A 21,580-nucleotide genomic window follows, 5' to 3' on the forward strand; every position below is an offset into this window, starting at 1 on the left:
ATAACATCCATGTGGAGTCTCCACATTCTCTCTTGTTAGCACAAGTGTTCGTCTGTTCCATCTCAGGAATGTGCTGGTATAAGTTAAGTGGGTGGTAGCAGAAACAGTGTGGACTTGATGGGCATGTGAAGGAGAACTGTTTTGTGAGTCAGCATAGGCTTGAGGACAATCGCCTTATCCCTATGTCATAAAATATAATTTTGAAGTAGATACAAAAGCGGATTTCTGAAATCTATGATCATGGTAGGACAAGTTGAGAAACATTTGTTTAAAAGCGAAACCTATACTTTAAATGCCTTGAATGTATCTTCTAAATCATGAAGTGTCAGCTTCAGTACTGCATACAATTCTAGATGTCATAATCGACATCCTTCTGAAAGGGGTGGAGATGAAATTTAATAAAAGCAGGATTGAAGGATCAAAACTGTAGATGCTGACGTTTGAAAAAGATTCAAAATCGAATTATTTTGAAACAAAAGTAACATTTCAAGTTCATAGTTTTGATGAAATACTTTCCCCATGTGATGGGTGAATAACCATATTTTCGGTGTCATTCTGATCTTTTCTAAACCCACACCAGAAAATGAGCATGCAAATAAGCAATGCTTCATGTTTGCTCTGACTTGTAACTCTGTAATACTCCAAGATCCTTACTTTCCAACTTACACTCCCCTGGATTTCATCATTCTATCGTTGATGACTGCACTTCTAGCTCTCTTGGCCCTTACTTTCTTTTATTCTTTTGAGGCTTTTCTTGAAACATCTTGGAAAGTATTGGATCAAAGTTGCTGGTGAACGCAGCAGGCCAGGCAGCATCTGTAGGAAGAGGTGCAGTCGACGTTTCAGGCCGAGACCCTGACGAAGGTCTTGGCCTGAAACGTCGACTGCACCTCTTCCTACAGATGCTGCCTGGCCTGCTGCGTTCACCAGCGACTTTGATGTGTGTTGCTTGAATTTCCAGCATCTGCAGAATTCCTGTTGTTTGTTGGAAAGTATTGGGTTCACTTGCCTAGTGTTTTTATTTTCTTGCATGTTTGAAAGGACAAGTGAAATGTGGTTTTCTATACTGAGGTGAGAGTGATGGTTAACACCAGCAATCATTTACTACCTTGGAGTGCTGCAGCGCTAGTTACCAGCTCCTTGTGTTTTTGTTATACGTGCTGTGCACAGTAAGTATCATCAATGCCAGGAAGCTGACCACTTCATGCCATCTTCTGTGGAACAGTCTTTGACCTTATCAATTATTGCAGAACTTGGAATCATACTTGATTTCGAGGGACTCAGAAGGTTTTCATTTGAAATAACTTTGTATTTATCATTTGGGTTGAAATATACTGAATCAGAAAACTTCATTTAAATTTTAACCTTTTACACCTGAGTAAACTTCATGCCACCTCAAGGGTAAAACCGAGCTTGCCCTATTCCTACACCTGTGTAAAGACACTGAAGATTCTAAAGGTTTTGTAGTTTACTTTAGGGTTTAGATACAATTGGTGAGCAAAACTGTAGAGGATGAAGTTCTCCGTATCGCACAAAATAGCAGCATAATAGATGGGGTAATGAAGATTGGGACTACTTGGAATATATCAGAATTGTTACGTTATAGGACAGTGACTCATTGCTGGCTTTGTCACCCCATAGTTCTGTTTCCCTATAATCGTGCAGATTTTCGCGTATGTACTGTAATTTTCTTTTGAAGATAATTGATTGCTTCACTAAGTCTTGAAACAAAAGTTTCCTTGTTCCCTTGTATCTTGCTGAAAAAAAATATTGCATTATTCACTGATGAAATGGATCTTTTTACCCCCATCCAAAACAATAGCAAGAGGAAATATTGTGCAAAAACGATAAATAACAATCATTAAGCTGCAAAATTTAAAGTAGGAAATAGGATTTAACAGGTAGTTTCAAATATATATTTTATTTTACCTTGCGTGTAAAATAAAACCCACCATTGTTTAATTAATGTTAATGTTGATTAATGTCATCTACTAGAATTGGGAGAGTGCAGTGCGGAATCGTACAGTGCGTCAGACGGGTGTCCGCTGTCATCTTCGCTCCACCCCTTGGGGGTGTGGGTGGCGGAAGAACCCGAACATGGTGCTGAACAGAAGTTTGTAAAATTGACGAGGTGGAGGCGTGGCTGGTTTGATGGTTGCTCCGGGTCGGGTAAGCAGCAGTGTCATTGTCATTGTCCTGGAGTGAGTGCTCTGTGTGTAGCGGCTAGGTGACGCTGCTCCGCTCGTGGCTCGATCACAATCTCCGGGCGGTGACGAGGTGACGGCTCTGGCTGAGGCTGCCGCAGTTGGCAAACTTAGTCCTGTCAAGTGCGGGATGGGGTCTCAGGAGCAGTGCCTGGGGGAGAAGCTGCTGCAGGAGGCCGAGCCAAAGCCCGGGGGCTCAGTGCGGGTCCTACAGGTGAGAAGCAGCTAGGAAATCAAATGCTAAAAAGATCGGTCGTTTGCTGAGGAGCAAAAGGGGAAATGCAGATTTTAAATATGCAATAGGTGTTAAGGTAACGGAAAGAGATCAAAGCTTGCTGGAATAAAACCGAAATACTAAAAAATTTAGCATCTCGGACAGCATCTGTGCCGAGAGCAATTGTTAATGAGTTGGGCAAGTACTGGATAAAGTTAGAGGAGACTGTGGAGAAGTTAAATTGGAGAATTTAAGCTGCAAAGTGACAGTAGTTGTGAGACGAGTTGCTGTGTGGTCGAAAAGTACTCCTTCCACAGGAATGAGCTCTGCATTTCAGCCTCCTGTGGTAACAAGTTAAGAGCCCATGACATTTAAGGAAATGTGTTAGCATCGATAGAGCTTTGGCTAATTGGCAGGAGGCAAAAAGTGGGAATAAAGGGAGCCTTTCCTGATTGACTGCCGGTGACTAATGGTGTTCTACAGGGGGTTTGTGTAGGACCGCTTTATTTTGCATATATGTCAATAATTTTGGCGAGGGGTTTTGTGGCTAAGTTTGCAGAGATACGAAGGTAGGTGGAGGGGCAGATAGCGTTGAGGAAGCAGTGAGGCTATAGAAGGATATAGACAGATTAGGAGAATGGACAAAGAAGTGGCAGATGTGGTACAGTGTTGGGAAGTGTATGGTAAGTAGACTATTTTCTAAATGGAGAGAAAAAGCAAAAATCTGAGGTGAAAAGGGACTTGGGAGTCCTCGTGCAGGATTCCCTAAAGGTTTAATTTGCAGGATGAGTCGGTGGTGAAGAAGGTAAATGAAATGTTAGCACTCATTTCAAGAGGACTAGGATATAAAAACGAGGATGTAATATTGAGGTTTTATAGAGCACTGGTAAAGGCTCACTTTAAGTATTGTGAACAGTTTTGGGCCCCTTATCGAAGGAAGGATGTGCCGACATTGGAAAGGGTTCAAAGGAAGTTCATGAAAACGATTCTGGGATTGAAAAGCTTATCATTTGATCAGTGTTGATTGCGCTGGACCTGTATTCACTGGAATTCAGAAGGATGGGGGAGGAGGGTTGATCTCACTGAAACCTATTGAATGTTGAAAGGCCTCAATATAGTGGATATGGAGATGATGTCTCCTTTGGTGGGGGAATCTAAGACCAGAAGACGCAGCCTCAGACCAGAGGGATGTCTATTTAGGAAGGAGATAAATAGGAATTTCTTTAGCCAGGGAGTGGGGATTCTGTGGAATTCTTTGCCACAGGTGGCTGTGAAGGCCAAGTCATTGGGTATATTTAAGGCAGAGATTGATAGATTCTTGATTAATTAGGGCATGAAGAGGTATGGGGAGAAGGCAGGAGATTGGGGTTGAGAGGGAAATGAATCAGTCATGGTGGTGCAGACTAGATGGGCCAAATGTCCTAATTCTGCTCCTATATCTTATGGTAACCCTTAAATTAATTTGACAGAACATTTATTTTAACTAACTGCCAGAACAAAATACAAGCCTGCTTAAAATTTAACAAGATAAATTCCAAAATACTTTTGGCCATATTTAAGAGGACCAGTCAAAGCAGTAATGATTCCTTTTAGATCCAGTGTTTCCTTTTAGCAATTATTCCCGAGGGATTTGGAGTGAGATCAGAACAGGAGGCGATTGTGAAACATTCTGTAGTAAAATACCTGGCACATGAAGGAATATTGACTGGGTGAGTTACCAAAATTTGTTGATGATTGAGGAACAATATTTCAGTAAGGACAGTATAACAAGGAAGAATAGGAATATTGATAACATGACCTTTAGTTTAACTGTCTGTTTAATCATGCCTTTCTCTGAATCTGTTGGTCTTTCTTCCCCACAGAAGAGCAATAGACAAGCACTGCCACTTTCCCAGAAATTTTGTTTTGCTGTGGGAGGTGCTCCATATCAAATGACAGGGAATGCTATTGGGTTTTTCCTCCAGATCTTCTTGCTGGATGTGGTCCAGGTAGGACTTAAGTACATAAATCCTCCTTCATTTCCAAATTTACTAATCTGTGTAATCTGGTTGGATTTGTTTATCTCTCTTCACTGTTGAACTGGGATATCCAGACTTCTCCTTTCTTACTGAAAGTTCCCAAAGTGAAATCATACAAAGCAAACTAATGTAACTTGCCCCACGTCCGAAAGATGGCTAGCTATTAGGTTAATTGGCCATTCTTTCTTCAGCAAGATGATTGATGTTACCAGTAATGCAATCATGCAATATCTGATCACTCGTAGCCTGTTAATTAATTCACTGTTCTGGATATGTTGATCTACTTTGCTCAAGGCACAGTGTCACGTACCCCATGACGGGGATAAAGAACCAGCAGAAATGGAAGTCACTTTGGAGTCTCGTATTGCTAACAACTAATAATATTTATTAGTAACTATGCAATACAGTAATATCAAAGTAAATAATTCACACAGGTTAGCAATGAATATATATATATATATATATGTACACAAGTCAGTAAGTGTGGAAATATGTGTATGAAAACCAAGCTTCTTTAAGTCTAGGGGTAAAAAGATACAGTCTTACGATGTTGAGTAAAGTTCAGTTCAGTTCATGGTATGTAGTTGAATAGCACTGGAGAGAGAGAGAGAGTTGAGTCTTCAGGTGAGCTGATGTCGTCGATCTTCTCATCGTCCTCTGAAATCCTTTACAAGTCACCGACTGTGACTTTTACCAGGGGGACCGGTTTTCCTGTGGTGGAGCTATCACTCTGGCAAGGGTGGACACATAAACAACTCCCCACCAGTCAACCCCTTCTCCTTCACTGGAATAGCAATTTGGATCGATCTGCCTAATCGATCCTTCAAAACCCACTTTCTCTGTGGGCACAACAATGCTCATTCAGTGTCCAGATCATGTGTCTGAGGTCTGTATCAACTGACCTCCCATTTATTTAACCAGGCTGAGCATCACCTGTCATTCAAAGAGTCCCTCCTTCCTTTGTCCGTGAAGAAATGCACAAGCAGGCAACAAGTCCTTGAAAGTAACATCAATAATGTCCTGTCAGTCACCATAGCAACTTTCGAGCTGCTCGGTGATGTCTCCAACTCCAAACTCAGTAGAAATCCAAAGTTACTTCCAATGCCTTAAAGTGACAGTCCAACTGTTAATCTTCATCTCTCTCTCCTTTCCAAACAACCCATCAATGACGAATGTCTCTCTCTGTCTCTCTTCAAACAGTTAATAGGTGCACTCCTGGATCCCCTCACAATAGTTACAGCTGAGATTGTTCTGTTGTATCCACTGCAATAGAATCCATGCATCTGATGTATGTAGATTGGTAACTTGTCCACCAACCCTCATTTTAAAGTCTTCCAAGATATTGCTGCTACTCACTTTTTAATCATTTGTACTGTTGCAGCTATATTGCCTTGACCTTGGCACTATGTCCTGGAATTAGTTCCTGAACATTACTGATTCATTTTTAAGGCATACCCAATTGTTCTGTATTATTTCCTTTTGATGTTTGGTGTTCACTGCCCATGTGAAATTGTATTTTTTAATGTTTTATGAATGTTATATAAATTTAGATTTAAGTGTTAGCCTGCATTATTTTGTATCAATCTGATTCATTTGGAGGCTTTCTCCTGACTTTTAAATTAAATCTGGGGCTTAAAAAAAATTGTGAACCATATATGCACAGTAATATGTTTTGTGAACCTTTTGTTTCAGATGGAGGCTTTCTATGCATCTCTGATTATCTTCATTGGTCGAGTTTGGGATGCCTTCACTGATCCTATTGTTGGGTTCCTTGTCAGCAAAAGCAGAAGAACAAGATTTGGCAAGTTGCTTCCTTGGTAAGGTTGTCCTAAATAATATAAATGTATAGAATTGCAAACAGCAATATGTTTGGAGCTGTGTTTTATAATAGACTCTGTGGTCAGGAGAATTTCACTTGCTTTGTTCTTTGAACTAAGCAAAGGTATTATGAGTTAGGTGAGAGATCACACAAAATTCTTGCTTGGCAGTTGAAAACAGAGCAGGCTCCAAAACAATAAATGCATTTAGAACAAGTGCAAATAAAATTACTTATAAACCTTTAGAAATCAATGAAACCTTCAAAAGTTTCCACTCTGAATTATATCAATTGCAGTCACAAAACGATGTTAATGAGATAGGAAGATTTTGATCACAAATAACTCTTCCAAAATTGAATTCAGAAGAACAGAAGGGATTAGATATGCCTTTTACATTAAAAGAGGTTGAAGAAGCTTTAGGATCACTTCAAAGTAATAAATCTCCAGGAGAGGATGGTTTTCTGCCTGAGTTTTATAAAAAGTTTAAAGATTTATTAATTTCTCCTTTTATGGAGTTAATACGTCAAGCGGAAAAAACACATAAACTTCCAGAATCTTTCTCGACAGCGATTGTAATAGTATTGCCAAAAAAAGATAGAGATCCTTTAAAACCAGTATCATATAGGCCTATTTCTTTGTTGAACACGGATTATAAAATAATAACAAAAATTTTATCTAGTAGATTACTACATATTTACCAAAATTAATACATATGGATCAAACAGGATTTATTAAAAATAGAAAATTGGCAGATAATGTAACTCGGCTACTTAGTATAATTCATTTGGCACAAAAAAGGGAGGAAATGAGTATGGTAGTAGCCTTGGATGCAGAAAAAGCATTTGATAGATTGGAATGGGATTTTTTAATTTAATGTATTAGAAAAATATCGGTTAGGAGTACCTTTTATAAACTGGATTAAAACCTTAAACACTAATCCTAACGCTAAAGTAGTGACAAATAGTCAAATTTCAACACCATTTCCAGTTAAAAAGGTCAGCTAGACAAGGTTGTCCATTATCACCTGCTTTATTTGTATTGGCGATAGAACCATTAGCAGAACTAATTAGAATTGATTCAGATATTAAGGGTTTTAGAGTTAATCAGGAGGAATATAAGATTAATTTATTTGCTGATGATGTTTTGATTTATTTAACAAACCCACTGTATTCGTTACGTAAACTATCTTCTAGATTGGAAGAACATGGGAAAGCATCAGGGTATAAAATAAATTGGGATAAAAGTGAATTCTTATCTCTTACTAAAGGAGACTATAGTCAATGTCGATTAGCAACCCAATTTAGATGGCCGATAAATGGTATAAAGTATTTAGGTATAAGACTTGATAATGATATAAAGAATTTATATGAATTTAATTATTTACCACTGTTGGAAAAAATTCAAGAAGATCTTGACAAATGGATGATGTTACCAATAACATTAGTGGGTAGAGTTAATGCTGTAAAAATGAATATATTTCCTAGATTACAGTATTTATTTCAAACACTACCAATACAACTGCCACAGAAATTTCTTCAAGAGTTAAATAAATGTGTGAGGAAATTTCTTTGGAAAGGTAAGATGTCAAGAATATCATTGGAAAAGTTGACATGGAAATTTGAGTTAGGTGGGTTACAACTTCCAAATTTTAAGAATTATTATAAAGCAAATCAACTTAGATTTATTGCGTCTTTCTTTGACGAACGAAAACTGGCATGGATTAGAATAGAATTAGATAAGATAGGACAAAATATACCCGAAGATTTTATATATAAATGGGAATCTAAATGGCTATAGGAAAAGAAAGAATCTCCTATATTAAAACGTTCGATTGATCTATAAGATAAATGTTGATGATGAAATAAAGAAATCTTTATTAGCAAGGAGACCTTTGATCCAAAACAGACATTCCTTTTACAATGGATAATCAACCTTTATATAATTGGTACCAAAAAGGGATTAGGTGTATAGGAGACTGTTACGAAGGAGGTATATTGATGTCATTTGAACAATTAAAGAATAAATAGAAAATATCAAATAACACTTTCTTTTGTTACCTTCAATTAAGGGCTTATTTAAGAGACAAACTGGGTCAAACAATGTTTTTGCCGAAACCTAATGAAATTGAAATTTTAATTCAAAAAGGAAAAACTTAAAAAAATATTTTTTTTATGTATAATCTGATTCAAAACCAGACACTTAAACAAGGAATTCACAAGTCAAGACAAAAATGGGAAATGGATTTGAGTATTAATATTGATGAAACAAATTGGTCAAGACTATGTCTTGACAGTATGACAAATACAATAAATGTTCAACTCAGATTAATACAATATAATTTTTACACCTATTATATATTACACCGCAAAAAATAAATAGATTAAATTCAAACTTATTTGATCAATGTTTTCGGTGTAATCAAGAAATCGGTACTTTTTTACATTCTAGTTGGTCCTGTTCCAAAATTCACCCTTTTTGGATAAATTTAAGGGTTTTATTGGAACAAATTACTGGAACTCAACTTCCACATAACCCTATATTATTTTTATTAGGTGATATTGAAGGGATAAAACCGAAACTTAAATTGAATAAATACCAGAAAGAATTTATGAAAATTGCATTGGCAGTAGCCAAGAAGGCTATAGCAGTTACTTGGAAATCGGATTCGTATTTAAGTATGGATCGTTGGAATAATGAAATTTTTAGCTGTGTTCCACTTGAAAAAATTACTTATAATTTAAGAGATAAATATGATACATTTTTGAATATTTGGCACCCTTATTTACAAAAGATAGGTTGGCATATCTAGGTGCTCCAATGATAAAGATGTTGGTCCTTGGGGAAAGTAACAAATAAATATATTAAATTTATTTCGAATCCCATGGAGCATGTGAAGACCTTCCAATATCCAGGCAGTCTTTCTTTCTTTCTTTTTTTTCTTTTTCTTTTCTTTCTTTTAGGTAGGGGTATATATCGGGGGAAGGGTTGGGGGGGGAGGGTAGATATTATTATTCCATGTAATCAAGTTTGAAAACTCATTAAAAATTATGTATATATATATATATATATATATATATAGGAACAAACTTATATGAAGCAATTTCCCTGTCAGCTCAGCAGTTTTTGATTCAGCTTCTGTTAAACATGCTGTGATTTTAAGCTCAGAGTATTCACTTAACATTGTGCATATTATAGTCACTACTGTTGATATAAAAAGACTGGATCCACCATCTTCAGTGATCATGATAAAGATTAGTTTTTTTTGTCATGTGCACAATTGAACATGCAGTGAAATGTGTCATTAGCGTCAAATCAAATCAGTGAGGATTATTCTGGGGGTAGCCTGCAAGTATCGCCCGTGCCAATGTAACATGCTCATAACTAACCCTGACTGTACGTTCTTGGAATATGGGAGAAAGCAAGAGAGCTTAGAGGAAACCCACACGGTCACGGGATAATGTATGAACTTCTAACAGACAACTGCGGGAATCGAATCCCAATCAGTGATCGCATGTGAGGTAGTGTGATATTGCTAACTGCTATGTTACCCTGCTACCTGGTTTCCTTAAGAGGAAAAGCTGCATGACAAATCTGTTGGAATTCTTTGAGGAAATAACAGGTAGAATAGACAAAGGAGAGTAAGTGGATGTTCCTTACTTGGATTTTCAGAACGTGCCACACATGAGGCTGCTAAGTGAGATAAAAGCCTATTATATTACAGGAAGGGTACTGGCATTCTGCCAAATAATTGGCTGACTAGCAGAAGGCAGTAATAAATGTGGCCTTTTCTGATTGGCTAGCTGTGTTCTGCAGGGGTCAGTGTTAGGTCTGCTACTTTTCACGTTATATGTTAATGATCTGGATGACAGAATTGATGGCTTTGTGACCAAGTTTGTGGATGATATAAAGATAGGTGGAGGGACAGATAGCGTAGAGGAAGCAGCAATTTGCAGAAAAACTTGGACCTATTAGGAGAACAGACTAGAAAATGGCAGATGGAATACCGTGTAGAGAAATGTATGGTCAGATTCAGGAATCAGAAGTGCACAGGGACTTGGGAGTCCCTAAATGTTACTTTACAGGTTGAATCGGTGGTGAGGAAGGTAAATGCAATGTTAGAATTTATTTCAAGAGGATTAGAATATGAAAGGAAGAAAGTAATGGTGAGGCTATTATAAGGTGTTGATCAGACTAGGAGTATTATAAGCAGTTTAGGCTTACAGTTTAGTATTATAGGCTCAGGAGCTTGAAGACTCGTACAGCCAGATTTGGGAACAGCTTCTTTCCAACTGTGATAAGACTGCTGAACAGATCATGACCCAGATCTGGGCCGTACCCTCCAAATAACTGGACTTGCTTCTCGGTTTTTTTTTTTGCACTACCTTACTTTCCCTTTTCTATTTTCTATTTATGATTTATAATTTAAATTTTTAAAATTTACTATCGATTTGTACCCCAGGTAGCACAAAGCGCAGAATCAAATATCACTGTAATGATTGTATGCTCTAGTATCAATTGTTTGGCGACAATAAAGTATAAAGTTTTATGCCCTTTAAGAAAGGATATGCTGGCATTGGAGAGGGTCCAGAGGAAGTTTACGAGAATGTTCCCAGGAAAGGAGGGGTTAACCTATGATGAGCATTTGATGGCTCTGGGTCAAAACCCACTGGGGTTTAGACGAATGAAGGGGACCTCATTGAAACATATCAAATATTGAAAACTTAGATAGTCTGGATGTGGAGAAGATGTTCCATTTGTGGGAGAGTCCAGGACCAGAGGGCTCAGACTCAGAGTAGAAGGATGATCCTTTAGAACAGAGATGAGGAAGACTTTCTTTAGATTGAGGGTGGTGAATCTGAGAAATGTATTGCCAAAGACAGCTGTGGAGGCCAAGCCAATGGGTATATTTAAAGCAGAAGTTGATAGGGGTTCTTAATTAGTAAGGATGTCAAAGGTTATGTGAAGAAGGCAGGAGAATAGGGTTGAAAGAGAAAATAAATCAGACGTGATTGAATGTCAGAACAGACTTGATGGGCCAGATAGCCTCATTCTGCTTCCATGGCTTATGGTCTTAAAGCATCTATTATTCATTCTTTAGCAAGACTTTCTGGTGATTAACATTTCTAAGGAAAATGTTCTCCTTCTCCTTATTACAATGTGCAATCCATTTTACTACTGACAAATATTCTATGCTTGTCTTTTAATTGATGCTATAGAATCACTTTAATTCTTGAAGCCTTTTACCATGTAGATGAGGTAAATTATGATTCTGTTCTAACACAAAAAGCTAGGATCAAAGTTTTGCGTTGTATGTAACAGCAAAAAAGCTGAGAAGGATCAGCAGGCCAAGCAGCATCTGTAGAAAGGAAAACAGTATTTCAGGTGTAACATCTTCATCAGACTGGTCTTTCTCTTGAAACACTAAATCTGGTTGTGTAGCTAGTGGAGCTGCTACATTAGTTTCAGAGACCTGGGTTCAATATTGACTGGGTGATCAGTTTGTGGACATGAGGAATTTCTTTAGCCAGAGAATGGTGAATCTGTGGAATTAGGCCTGTATATCGGATATATTTAAGGCAGTGGTTGATAGATTCTTGATTAGTCAGGGCGTGAAGGGTAACGGGGGAAGGCAGGAGATTGTGGCTGAGAGGGAAATTAGATCTTCTATGATGAAATGGTGGATCTGACTCGATGGTGAGAAAATGAGTGGCCGAATTCTGCTCCTATATTTTATTGTCTTTTGGTCTTCCCACGGTGCCTGTTTCACCTCACTACTCCATTTTCCTCTCACATCATGTAAGCTGGTGCTAGTGTGTAGGTGAGTGTTAGAATCTGAAGGGAGGCAATGAGAATATGGGAAAATTAAAATAGGGATTGATGTTGATGGTTGATACAGACGTGGTGGGCCACAGGGTCTCATTCTTTGCCATTTCTCTGTATGGTGTTATGATTCTATAGATCAGGAGTTTCTAGCCTTTATTTTGCCATGGACTCTATCGTTAACTGAGGGGTCAGTGGACCCTAGGTTGTGGCTCCTGCTATACATGTTGCTTTCTAAAATTAAGAACATTTTCTTTCTTTATACCCTATATTCACACTATTAGTTTCTTGGACACTTTTTTGTCAACCATGCAGAGATTAAAGAAATGTTTTATCATGAAATAGAACCTGAACGATAAAGAAGATCTATTAGAAAAACAAATATTTATTAATGAATGCAGTGCATATTTTCAATGTCTTAACCAGCAATTGTTCTGAATACAGTCGTCCCTCAGTATCTGCAGCAGGATTGGTTCCAGGACCCCCCCGCAGATACCAAAATCCGTGGATGCTCAAGTCCCTTATATAAAATGGCGTAGTATTTGCATATAACCTATGCACATCCGCCGGTGTACTTTAACTCATCTCTAGATTACTTATAATACCTAATACAATATAAATGCTATGTAAATAGTTGTTATATTGTATTGTTCAGGAAATAATGACAAGAAAAAAAGTCTGTACATGTTCAGTACAGACGCAACCATCGTAGCTCTTCTGGGAACGCTGATGCTCCCATGATCTTTAAGTTCTTGAGGCTGTAGTGCTTTACATAGCCAGCCAGCCAGCCCTTACTAGCCTTAAACTCCTTCCTCTCGCTCACAACACAAGTGGCGAACGAACGAGACGAGAGGCGAACAATGCTCAAATTCAAGTTTTGCTCTTTGGAACTTTCTGGAATTTTTTTTTCAAATGTTTTCGATCCGAGGTTGGTTGAATCCGCAGATGCTGAACCTGCGGATACAGAGGACCGACTGTACAAGTCATATATTCATTCTTCAGTCAGATGTTCTATATCTTCAGTCGTGATGAAGGTCTCGGCCTGAAACATCAACAATTTATTCCTCTCTGTAGATGCTGCCTGGTCTGCTGAGCTGCTCCAGCATTTTGTGGGTGTTATTCTGAATATTAGTATCATAAATTGGTCATTAGGTGGTGGGACTGTTCGCTGTGAATCAATCATTTATACGTGCAGGTGTGAAAACACATGTGGTGCACACTACAGCCAAACTAAATCTCAGGAATTAAGTGAAGGGAAGAAAATATTCTACAAATAACGTTTTTTTTGGATTTAATTTTAAAGAATCTTGCCACTGCTGAATAATTTCTACATTCTGATTTTTCCAGGATTATGTTTTCCATGCCATTTGGAATTGTATCATATTTCCTGTTATGGTTCAGTCCTTCTTATACAATGTCCTGGGAATACAGTTTCGTCTGGTACCTTATGACCTACTGTGCCTTTCATACCTGCATGAGTGTAAGTATTTTTTTTAAATCTGACGACCTAATTAAACTCAGTTGTATTGTAACAAGCTAATGCTTGCTGATCCATGTAGGATGTTCAATATCATATCTGTGGATCTAAATATTGGGACCTTTTTCCTCCCTGTTCTGAGAAGCAAAGCATTTTGAGTTCAAGAGTCAAGAGGCTACGTTGCAACTTTATAAAACTCTGGTTAGACTGCACCTGGAGTATTGCATACAGTTCTGGTCGCCACACTATAGGAAGAATGTTGAGGCTTTGGAGAGGGTGCAGAAGAGGTTTGTCAGGTTGCTGTCTGGTTTAGGAGACATGTGATATCACGAGAGGCTGGACAAACGTGGGTTGTTTTCTTTGGAATGCCGGAGGCTGAGGGGAGATGTAAGGATGTAATGTTGAGACTTTATAAAGCACTGGTGAGGCCTCACTTTGAGAATTGTGAGCAGTTTGGGGCCTCTTTCCTTAGAAATGATGTACTGAAACTGGAGAGGATTCAAAGGAGGTTCATGAAAATGATTCCAGAATTGAATGGCTTGTCATATGAAGAGCGTTTGATAGCTCTAGGCCAGTATTTACTGGAATCCGGAAGAATGAAGGGCAAACTGATTGAAACCTATCGAATGGTGAAAGAATGGATGTGGAGAGGATGTTTCCTAGGGTGGGAGAGTCTTAAGACCAGAGTACCAGTCTCAGAATAGAGGAATGTCCTTTTAGAATGGAGATGAGGAGGAATTTCTTTAGCCAGAGAATGGTGAAACTGGAATTCTTTGCCACAGGCAGCAGTGGAGGCCAAGTCTTTGTGTATATTTAAGGCAGAAGTTGATAGATTCTTGATTGGTCAGAACATAAAGGGATACAGGGAGAAGGCAGGAGATTAGGGCTGAGGAAAATTGGATCAGCCATGATAAAATGGCGGAGCAGACTCACTGGGCCAAATGGTCTAATTCTGCTCTGATACTTTATGGTCTTATGGAAGAACTGATGGAGGTTTACAAGATTATGGAAGGCATAGATAGAGTGGATAGAGAATATCTGCTTCTCAAGATTGCAATGTCTAATACCAGAGGGCATGCATTGAAGGTGAGAAGGGGTAGGTTCAAGGGGGATATGAAGGGTGGATGCCTGGAATGCGCTGCCTAGTATGGTGGTAATGACAATGTATTCAAGGCTTTTAAGAGACATTTGGATGGACATATGGATGTAAGGAAGATGAAGGAATATGAACAAGGTGTAGGTAGGAGGGATTAATGTTTGCATCTTTTTGATTTGCTTTTTAGCTGGTTCAGCACAATGTGGACTGAAGTCCGGTTCCTGTGCTGTACTGTTCTATCTTCTATTAAACTGTATAAAATAATATCCTAACGTGACAGATGTTTACAAGGAAGTATGGGGATAAAAGACAGTAATGTAATTCAATTCTTCTTTGAGTTAAATCCAGCATGCAAAATTAAGCCATTCTTTGTGATGCTTTGAGATTAAACTGTAGATAAATACAAAGTAAAGCTGCTTTCGTGCCATATCATTCAAAGTTTAGATCGAGCAGATAGTCAGATTTTTTTTCCCCCAGAGTGGAAGTGCCTACTAGCAGGGGGTATAATTTTAAGGTGATTGGGAGAAAGTCTGAGGTAAATTCTTTACACAGAGTGGTGAGTGTGTGGATCACACTGCCAGGGATGGTGGTAGAAGCAGATACATTAGGGACATGTAAGAAACTCTTAGATAGGCTTAGATGATAAAAAAAAAAATGAAGGGCTGTGTAGGAGGGAAGTGTTAGATTGATCTCAGAGTAGGTTAAAAGCTCGGCATAAAATCGTGAACTAAAGGGCCTATGCTATGCTATAATGTTTGGAATCCATCATTAGGTGGTTTACTTCACTTCATTAACATCTGAATTGGATGTTTTGTTTAGATTTAGGTCGAAAAAAGCTGAGGGTGACACGTTATCTCACTGTGGCATCTAAATGATGTCTTTACAGTTGCCTGGTCTGTTTGAGCTAAGGGGGAGAAAGGCTGCAGACATGTTAGTTCTCTTCAGTTTCTAAGATGCTAAAACTGCATAATTTCCAGTACTGCTAGACGAAGTTTGTAGGTGTGCAGGCACGTTCGGAGCAGTAGTGATGCACTATTTTGACAGTAGAATTAAAACATGGTGAAACCAGTTAGGTTCCTTGTGCCCGCACTGTTATTCATTTAGGTTGTGGCTGATTATATTTTTTAACTTCAGCTTTACTTTTCTGTACTATATCTGTGTAGACTGATAGAGCAACACAGCACAGGTGCAATCTCTTCAGCCTTATGTCCCCATGCTGAACACTGCGCCAACCTAACTAGTCAGAATTTGCCATGTTTGACCCTTGCCCCTTTAAGCCCCGCCCCTCCACGCATCTATCCAGTGCTTCTTAAATGATACTGCTCAACTAGCCTCAACCACTTCCTCTGGCAGGTTATTGCACATATTTGCTATCCTCTGTGTGTAAAAGGTGCCCTCGGGCCTCTTTTAAATCTTTTCCGTCTCACCCTAAACCTACGCCCATAGTTTCCCCTAACCTGGGGAATAGACTGTAACCATCAACCCTATCTATGCCTCATAATTTTAAACACTTCTCTAAAGTTGCTCTTCATTCTCCTATGTTCCAAGAAATAATGACTTGGCCTGGCCATCCTCTTCCTATGATCCACATCCTTGAAATCTGGTAACATCCTTTTTAAATCCTTTCTATACTCTTTCCGGTTTAACCATGTCTTTTCTGTAATATGGTGAGCAAAACTGTACACAGTAGTCCATGAGTGACCTCACCAGTGACTTAAACAACTGGACTACAATGTCCCAACTCTTATATTCAATGCTTTATTGATTAATGCCTTTAAAATCTTTTACCAATCTGATGTAGCAAGTGTGGTCTTCTTTGTGGCTTTTTGTTGAGGAAGCAGCATCGGTGCTGGTGATGCAAAAAGACTAAATAAACTCACTAAAAAGCCTGGATCTGTCCTTGGCTACAACCCGGACTCTTGTGTTAGTGGTGGAGAGGAAATTCTTAAACAAACTGTTATCCATTATGGACAATCTGACACATCCTCTCCATGACCTACTGAATAAGCAGTGGAGCACCCTTTCAAACAGACTCATTTAGCCCCGCTGTCACAAAGATCCTTACAGAAAATCTTTCCTAGCAAATGCAATAAGCATATACAGCCATTCATCTCTGTGCGACAGGAGAACACACTGTACAATAGTCTCTGTTTTATTATTTTGTACATTATTATTGCACATTGGTAAATTATTGTGTATAGTTTTATTCTGTACTTTATTAGTTAAGTCTACACTGCTAAGTGTGTTTTAAATGTTGCTGCTGTAACAAAAGAATCTCACATTCGGGATCAATAAAGTATTTATTATTATTATTATTTTTAAAAATAATTTCTGTCTTGTGTATATTCAGTGACTGAGCTTCAACAGCCTTTGTTCAGAGAATTCCAAATACTTACTGTTGTGCTAAATCTCAAACCATCTAAATCACCATTATTATAAACTGCACTTCCTGTAGTTTGGATTCTCCCCCACTGTACATATGGTAAACTGTTGCATTTATCTAAAGTTTAATTTTTAAATATGATTTCTAACTGCACATGAAGCAACTGTTATTTTTGCTCAGGGATTTATTTAGTCCTGTAAAGCCTTCTTTCATTTACTGCTAACTTCCAAACTTGGTATCAATGTTATGCATATGCAACTTGGCTGGAGATCTTCCTAAAATCCTTAAAGAATCTAAGCCAACAGTATAAGCAAAGTGTCTTTTCCCTCTTAACCTTGACGAGAATGATAATTCAGATTTCACGGGAGGAAGCACATTCTTATCCCACTTAATCTCTTAATCCTGATTAGTTAATTATTTGATGTTGCCTATAAAATCTTGGCATTTGTGGATCTGTCTCTGGCAATTGCTTACAGGTTTTTTTCGTGCTTTGAATATTTCTGTTCCTACAGTGTTTCCATGTACCCTATTCGGCATTAACCATGTTTCTAGGTGGTGGTCAGCGCGACAGGGATTCAGCAACAGCATACCGTAAGTGTTAATTTGCCCTCTTCCAAAGCGTTAATATTATTTTAGCTGCTTCTGACAATTCCATGTGGTTACTCTTTCCTTGTGTTTTATGTTTTGCATATCTAATATTTACTACTTTCCCAGAATAATTCTTTTGGTGTAGTTAATCTCTGTTGGAATACAATTTCTTAATCAGGAAGATACCACATCCTGCCAGCTGAATGTGTTGAGTTTAACTGATCTTGACTGAGAGAGTGGCAGAAATATTACAAATTGATTTCGGTCTCTACAAGGCATCGAATGAGTCAGTCGGGTAGGATTCCTCGTGATCAATATGCAGAGGTGCAAACTGTTTGCTAAGACATTGAATGGAAAGGCTTTAAACTTGGCAGTTCTGCAATTAGTAACATTCTTATAGGTTTACAAATGGCTATTCCAGTACTTAGTATTGATCATTCCATACCCTTTATCTGTAGTTATTCAAATTTCAGCAAAAACATAACACAAAAGCCTTTTCTGGAGAATGGATGACTTAGATATTTTGTCAAGTAGGGCAATAAAGTAACCATGTTAGGATCATGTATTGAAACTGTGTGTGGTAATGCTAATGGGCTATTGTAGAGTATGTTTTCTTATTTTATAATTGGGTGATCTTGTCTGTCCATTTATAGGAATGGGAGTCGAAGTTGTGGCAACTCTGGCAGGAGCTGCTATTCAGGGGCAGATTGTAGGTGCCTATCACAAGCAAACTGTAAAAACCTGTCGCTTGATCCAGAATGGGACAGCAGACAACGATACTGTTCCACTAGTAAACAGCCTCAATGACACGGTCAGTGGTGCTCTTTGAGAAACCTCAGGAACGTCTTCAGTCTATAGCAATTTTGTTCAGAGATGAGTGGATATGACAGAAGGGCAAATCTGTACTGTTGTATGTTATGAATATAACTTCCCTGAAGCCAGCATCTTTCTTTTCTAGATTCAGCACATAAATTTTTGTGTCTTTTTAAAGTGGGAGCTTGATCAGATTAAAGTTAGTCTAACCAGAAATTATATATAAACTCAACTCTCCAATCTGTATTGTGAATCTTATTACAAGGTTTTTCTTTGTCTGCTGTTGCTGGGGCAACCTCCTTGGTAAAATGGAGTCAGAAGGTAGGATAATGTTTCCTAATGCTACTTCCTGTATTCTCCGTATCCATGTTAAAATTACAAGCCCAGAGTAGATTCTGCTGTCACTGTATTTCCTCAATCTATTCTGTAGAGGGCAAAATTTTGTGTTTTAGGTTATAAGAAAATACGAAAAGTGTCTCTTAAACCTGTTCTAAAATTCACGGAAGTCATAGCTGAACTCCATCAACGTGCTTAAGATCCATTTCCTGTAACTGTATCTTGCAAATTGAGGCAGTTAGCAATATGATAGTCATTGCATGGTCTCTGTGTTACTTTGAGCACAATGAAATAAATGATCAGTAAACCAAAATGGAAGCTATTATGTGATCCTTTTGGTATTCATTTCTAAATAAAAAGAGAAATTAGATGGAGAGCGAAAGAAACCAGAACACAGCTAAATGCAAATTTAAACCATAAAGCAAAATACTGCAGATGTTGTTAATCTGGGGGGTGAGGGGGAGAAAGTAAAAAAAATATTAGAGATACTCTGCAGCTGATGCAGCATTACTGAGGAGCAAAACACTTAACTAATCAGTTGGCGATCTTTTATCAAAACTGGGTAACATTTGGCATGAAATGAGTTTATAGTTGTAGAAAATGAGATGATGGGTGGAGAGAAGAAAAAGAAATCATTATGATGGAGTGGAGACTAAAATTTAATTAGTTAGTGCTGGTGCCGACTGAAAGAAGCCCTTATCACAGTCTTGCAGCAGGCACTCCTACTACTTGATTTGCTCTTTCCAGCATTTTCAATATTTATTACACCTAATATGTTAAACACTCTGGTCTATATGCAGTATTTTACTTTGACAAGGACAAATGTGTGCACAGCAGAAGAGTAACTGGGAAAAGCAAATGCATTACTGTATTGTACAGTGAGAACAACAAAAGATACATTAGAGACAGCAGTTTTTGAACTTGAGAATGCTGTTACTCTAATCTGCCTGAGGCAGTGACTGCTGTTCAATGTATTGTTGATTTCCCTGCATTTCCTGTTCAAATCATGATGCCATTGCTTGCAGTATCCCACTTGCTTCCGTAGAAGACCAAAAGAGCAGTAGAACTTGAAGTTCTACTGCTGTTTTGTCTTCTGTGACTGCTAGTGCTGTAGTAATTTAAGGTCTGTATATGGCATAGGGAAGAGTGAAAAATGGCCCCAGGAATTAAGGGAGTGTGTTAGGAGAAAGAGAGCAGAAACTTGGCTTTTTTGTTAAATAAGAATGGTCTTGTAACCCTGCATAATAAATAATTTTTTAGAAAGTAAGTACATCCATAACACTAGCATGGTTTAATGAAACATTAAAGAGTAAAGGGGAACATATTGAAAATTTAAGATCACTTCTTCTTTATATCTCTTAGGCAGTCCCACGGGATCAAATCAAAGTTGCTGGTGAACGCAGCAGGCCAGGCAGCATCTCTAGGAAGAGGTTCTTATCTAGGGAGAGATTCTTACTAGCTCTTCCTTCAGTTAGTCCTGACGAAAGGTCTCGGCCCGAAACGTCGACTGCACCTCTTCCTAGAGATGCTGCCTGGCCTGCTGCGTTCACCAGCAACTTTGATGTGTGTTGCTTGAATTTCCAGCATCTGCAGAATTCCTCGAGTTTACGTGCCCACGGGATCAAATATGACTTGTTTCTGTTCTGGTTTGTGTTGTGAAATGGCTAAAGAGGCTAATGTAGGAACTGCAGAGCGTACCACAGATAGGGCAAGAGCTGGTAGATGTGTAGTGTCTGAAGTAATGCCCTCCTTCTTGGCCACTTTGGCAGGGCTTTGATATGCTCTCCAATACATGCCTTTTAAGGTTCTCAATACCTCCCTGAAGGCTTGGCATAAAAATTGATCAATAAGTGGAATAAGTTTCAGTTAGAATATTTGGTTAAATAAAGTAATTGAGTAGCTTGATTACTTTTTAATCAGAAGAATTATTCGTACAGTTACAATTGTCTAAGGAGATTTTATATACGTGGGTTTAGGTTTTTCCATACCAGAAACAGGTCATTTTCTATTTCTACAGAAATGGGCTTATATGCTGGCAGCAATAGTGATCGTCGGTCTTTACTTACTCTGTTCATTGATTCTGCTGCTTGGAGTAAAGGAACATGCAGGTAAGTGACTGGGATGTGACTGCAATCCAGAGACGTGAAAGCAAATTAAGGTTGCTCAGTTTTAATTGCTGCCTGGATGCTGTTATGCTGAATTACTTTTTTACATTTTTTTCCTTTTTTTTTCTCCATTCCTATCTATTAAAGATTGCATCCTGTTGGAGTCAGTTGACATCCAATACCTTACCAGAGCAGCCACTTTTCATGCATGGGGCCAGCTACTGAATTTTACAACTTAGTTTAAGAATGGCAAACAGATTGGACAGGTTTAAGTTTTACACATTCTTGACAGGTTTTACTCATTACATATATCCTCAGGAGGTGACTGAACCATTTAGTTGTATTTCAAAGGTATTATTTGTATAATAATTGGCTGTTTAATTTTTTTTGAAACCTCTGCAACTGGATCCTTGACTTCCTAACCGGAAGACCACAATCTGTACGGATTGGAAATAACACCTCCACCTTGCTGATAACACTGGCGTTCCACAGGGATGTGTGCTTAGCCCACTGCTTTACTCTCTCCACACCCATGGCTTTGTGGCTAGCCATAGCTCAAACAGCATCTATAAATTTGCTGATGATACAGCCATTGTTGGCAGAATTTCAGATGGTGACGAAAGGGCATACAGGAGCAAAATAATACCAGTTAGCTGAGTGAGGTCACAGCAACAACCTTGCTCTCAACATCAGCAAGACCAAAGACCAG

The 21,580-nt window shown here is 38.4% G+C and overlaps 1 protein-coding gene across 2 annotated transcripts in view; it reads left to right on the forward strand.

The window, feature by feature from the left end:
• The first annotated feature begins 2,016 nt into the window (after nt 1–2,016).
• The window catches only part of LOC140186393 (sodium-dependent lysophosphatidylcholine symporter 1-like), a 38,625-nt gene continuing 19,061 nt past the window's right edge, over nt 2,017–21,580 (forward strand). The window contains exons 1-7 of one of the 2 annotated variants that reach the window (XM_072240626.1): nt 2,017–2,169; nt 4,281–4,406; nt 6,129–6,253; nt 13,421–13,553; nt 17,542–17,620; nt 18,271–18,428; nt 20,784–20,874. In XM_072240626.1, the coding sequence (XP_072096727.1) occupies nt 2,152–2,169; nt 4,281–4,406; nt 6,129–6,253; nt 13,421–13,553; nt 17,542–17,620; nt 18,271–18,428; nt 20,784–20,874 (730 nt within the window). In that variant the 5' untranslated portion in view covers nt 2,017–2,151. The other variant, XM_072240616.1, reaches the window with a different exon arrangement.

This window comes from Mobula birostris, chromosome 2 (assembly GCF_030028105.1).
Source record: "Mobula birostris isolate sMobBir1 chromosome 2, sMobBir1.hap1, whole genome shotgun sequence".
NCBI classification, from domain to species: domain Eukaryota; kingdom Metazoa; phylum Chordata; class Chondrichthyes; order Myliobatiformes; family Myliobatidae; genus Mobula; species Mobula birostris.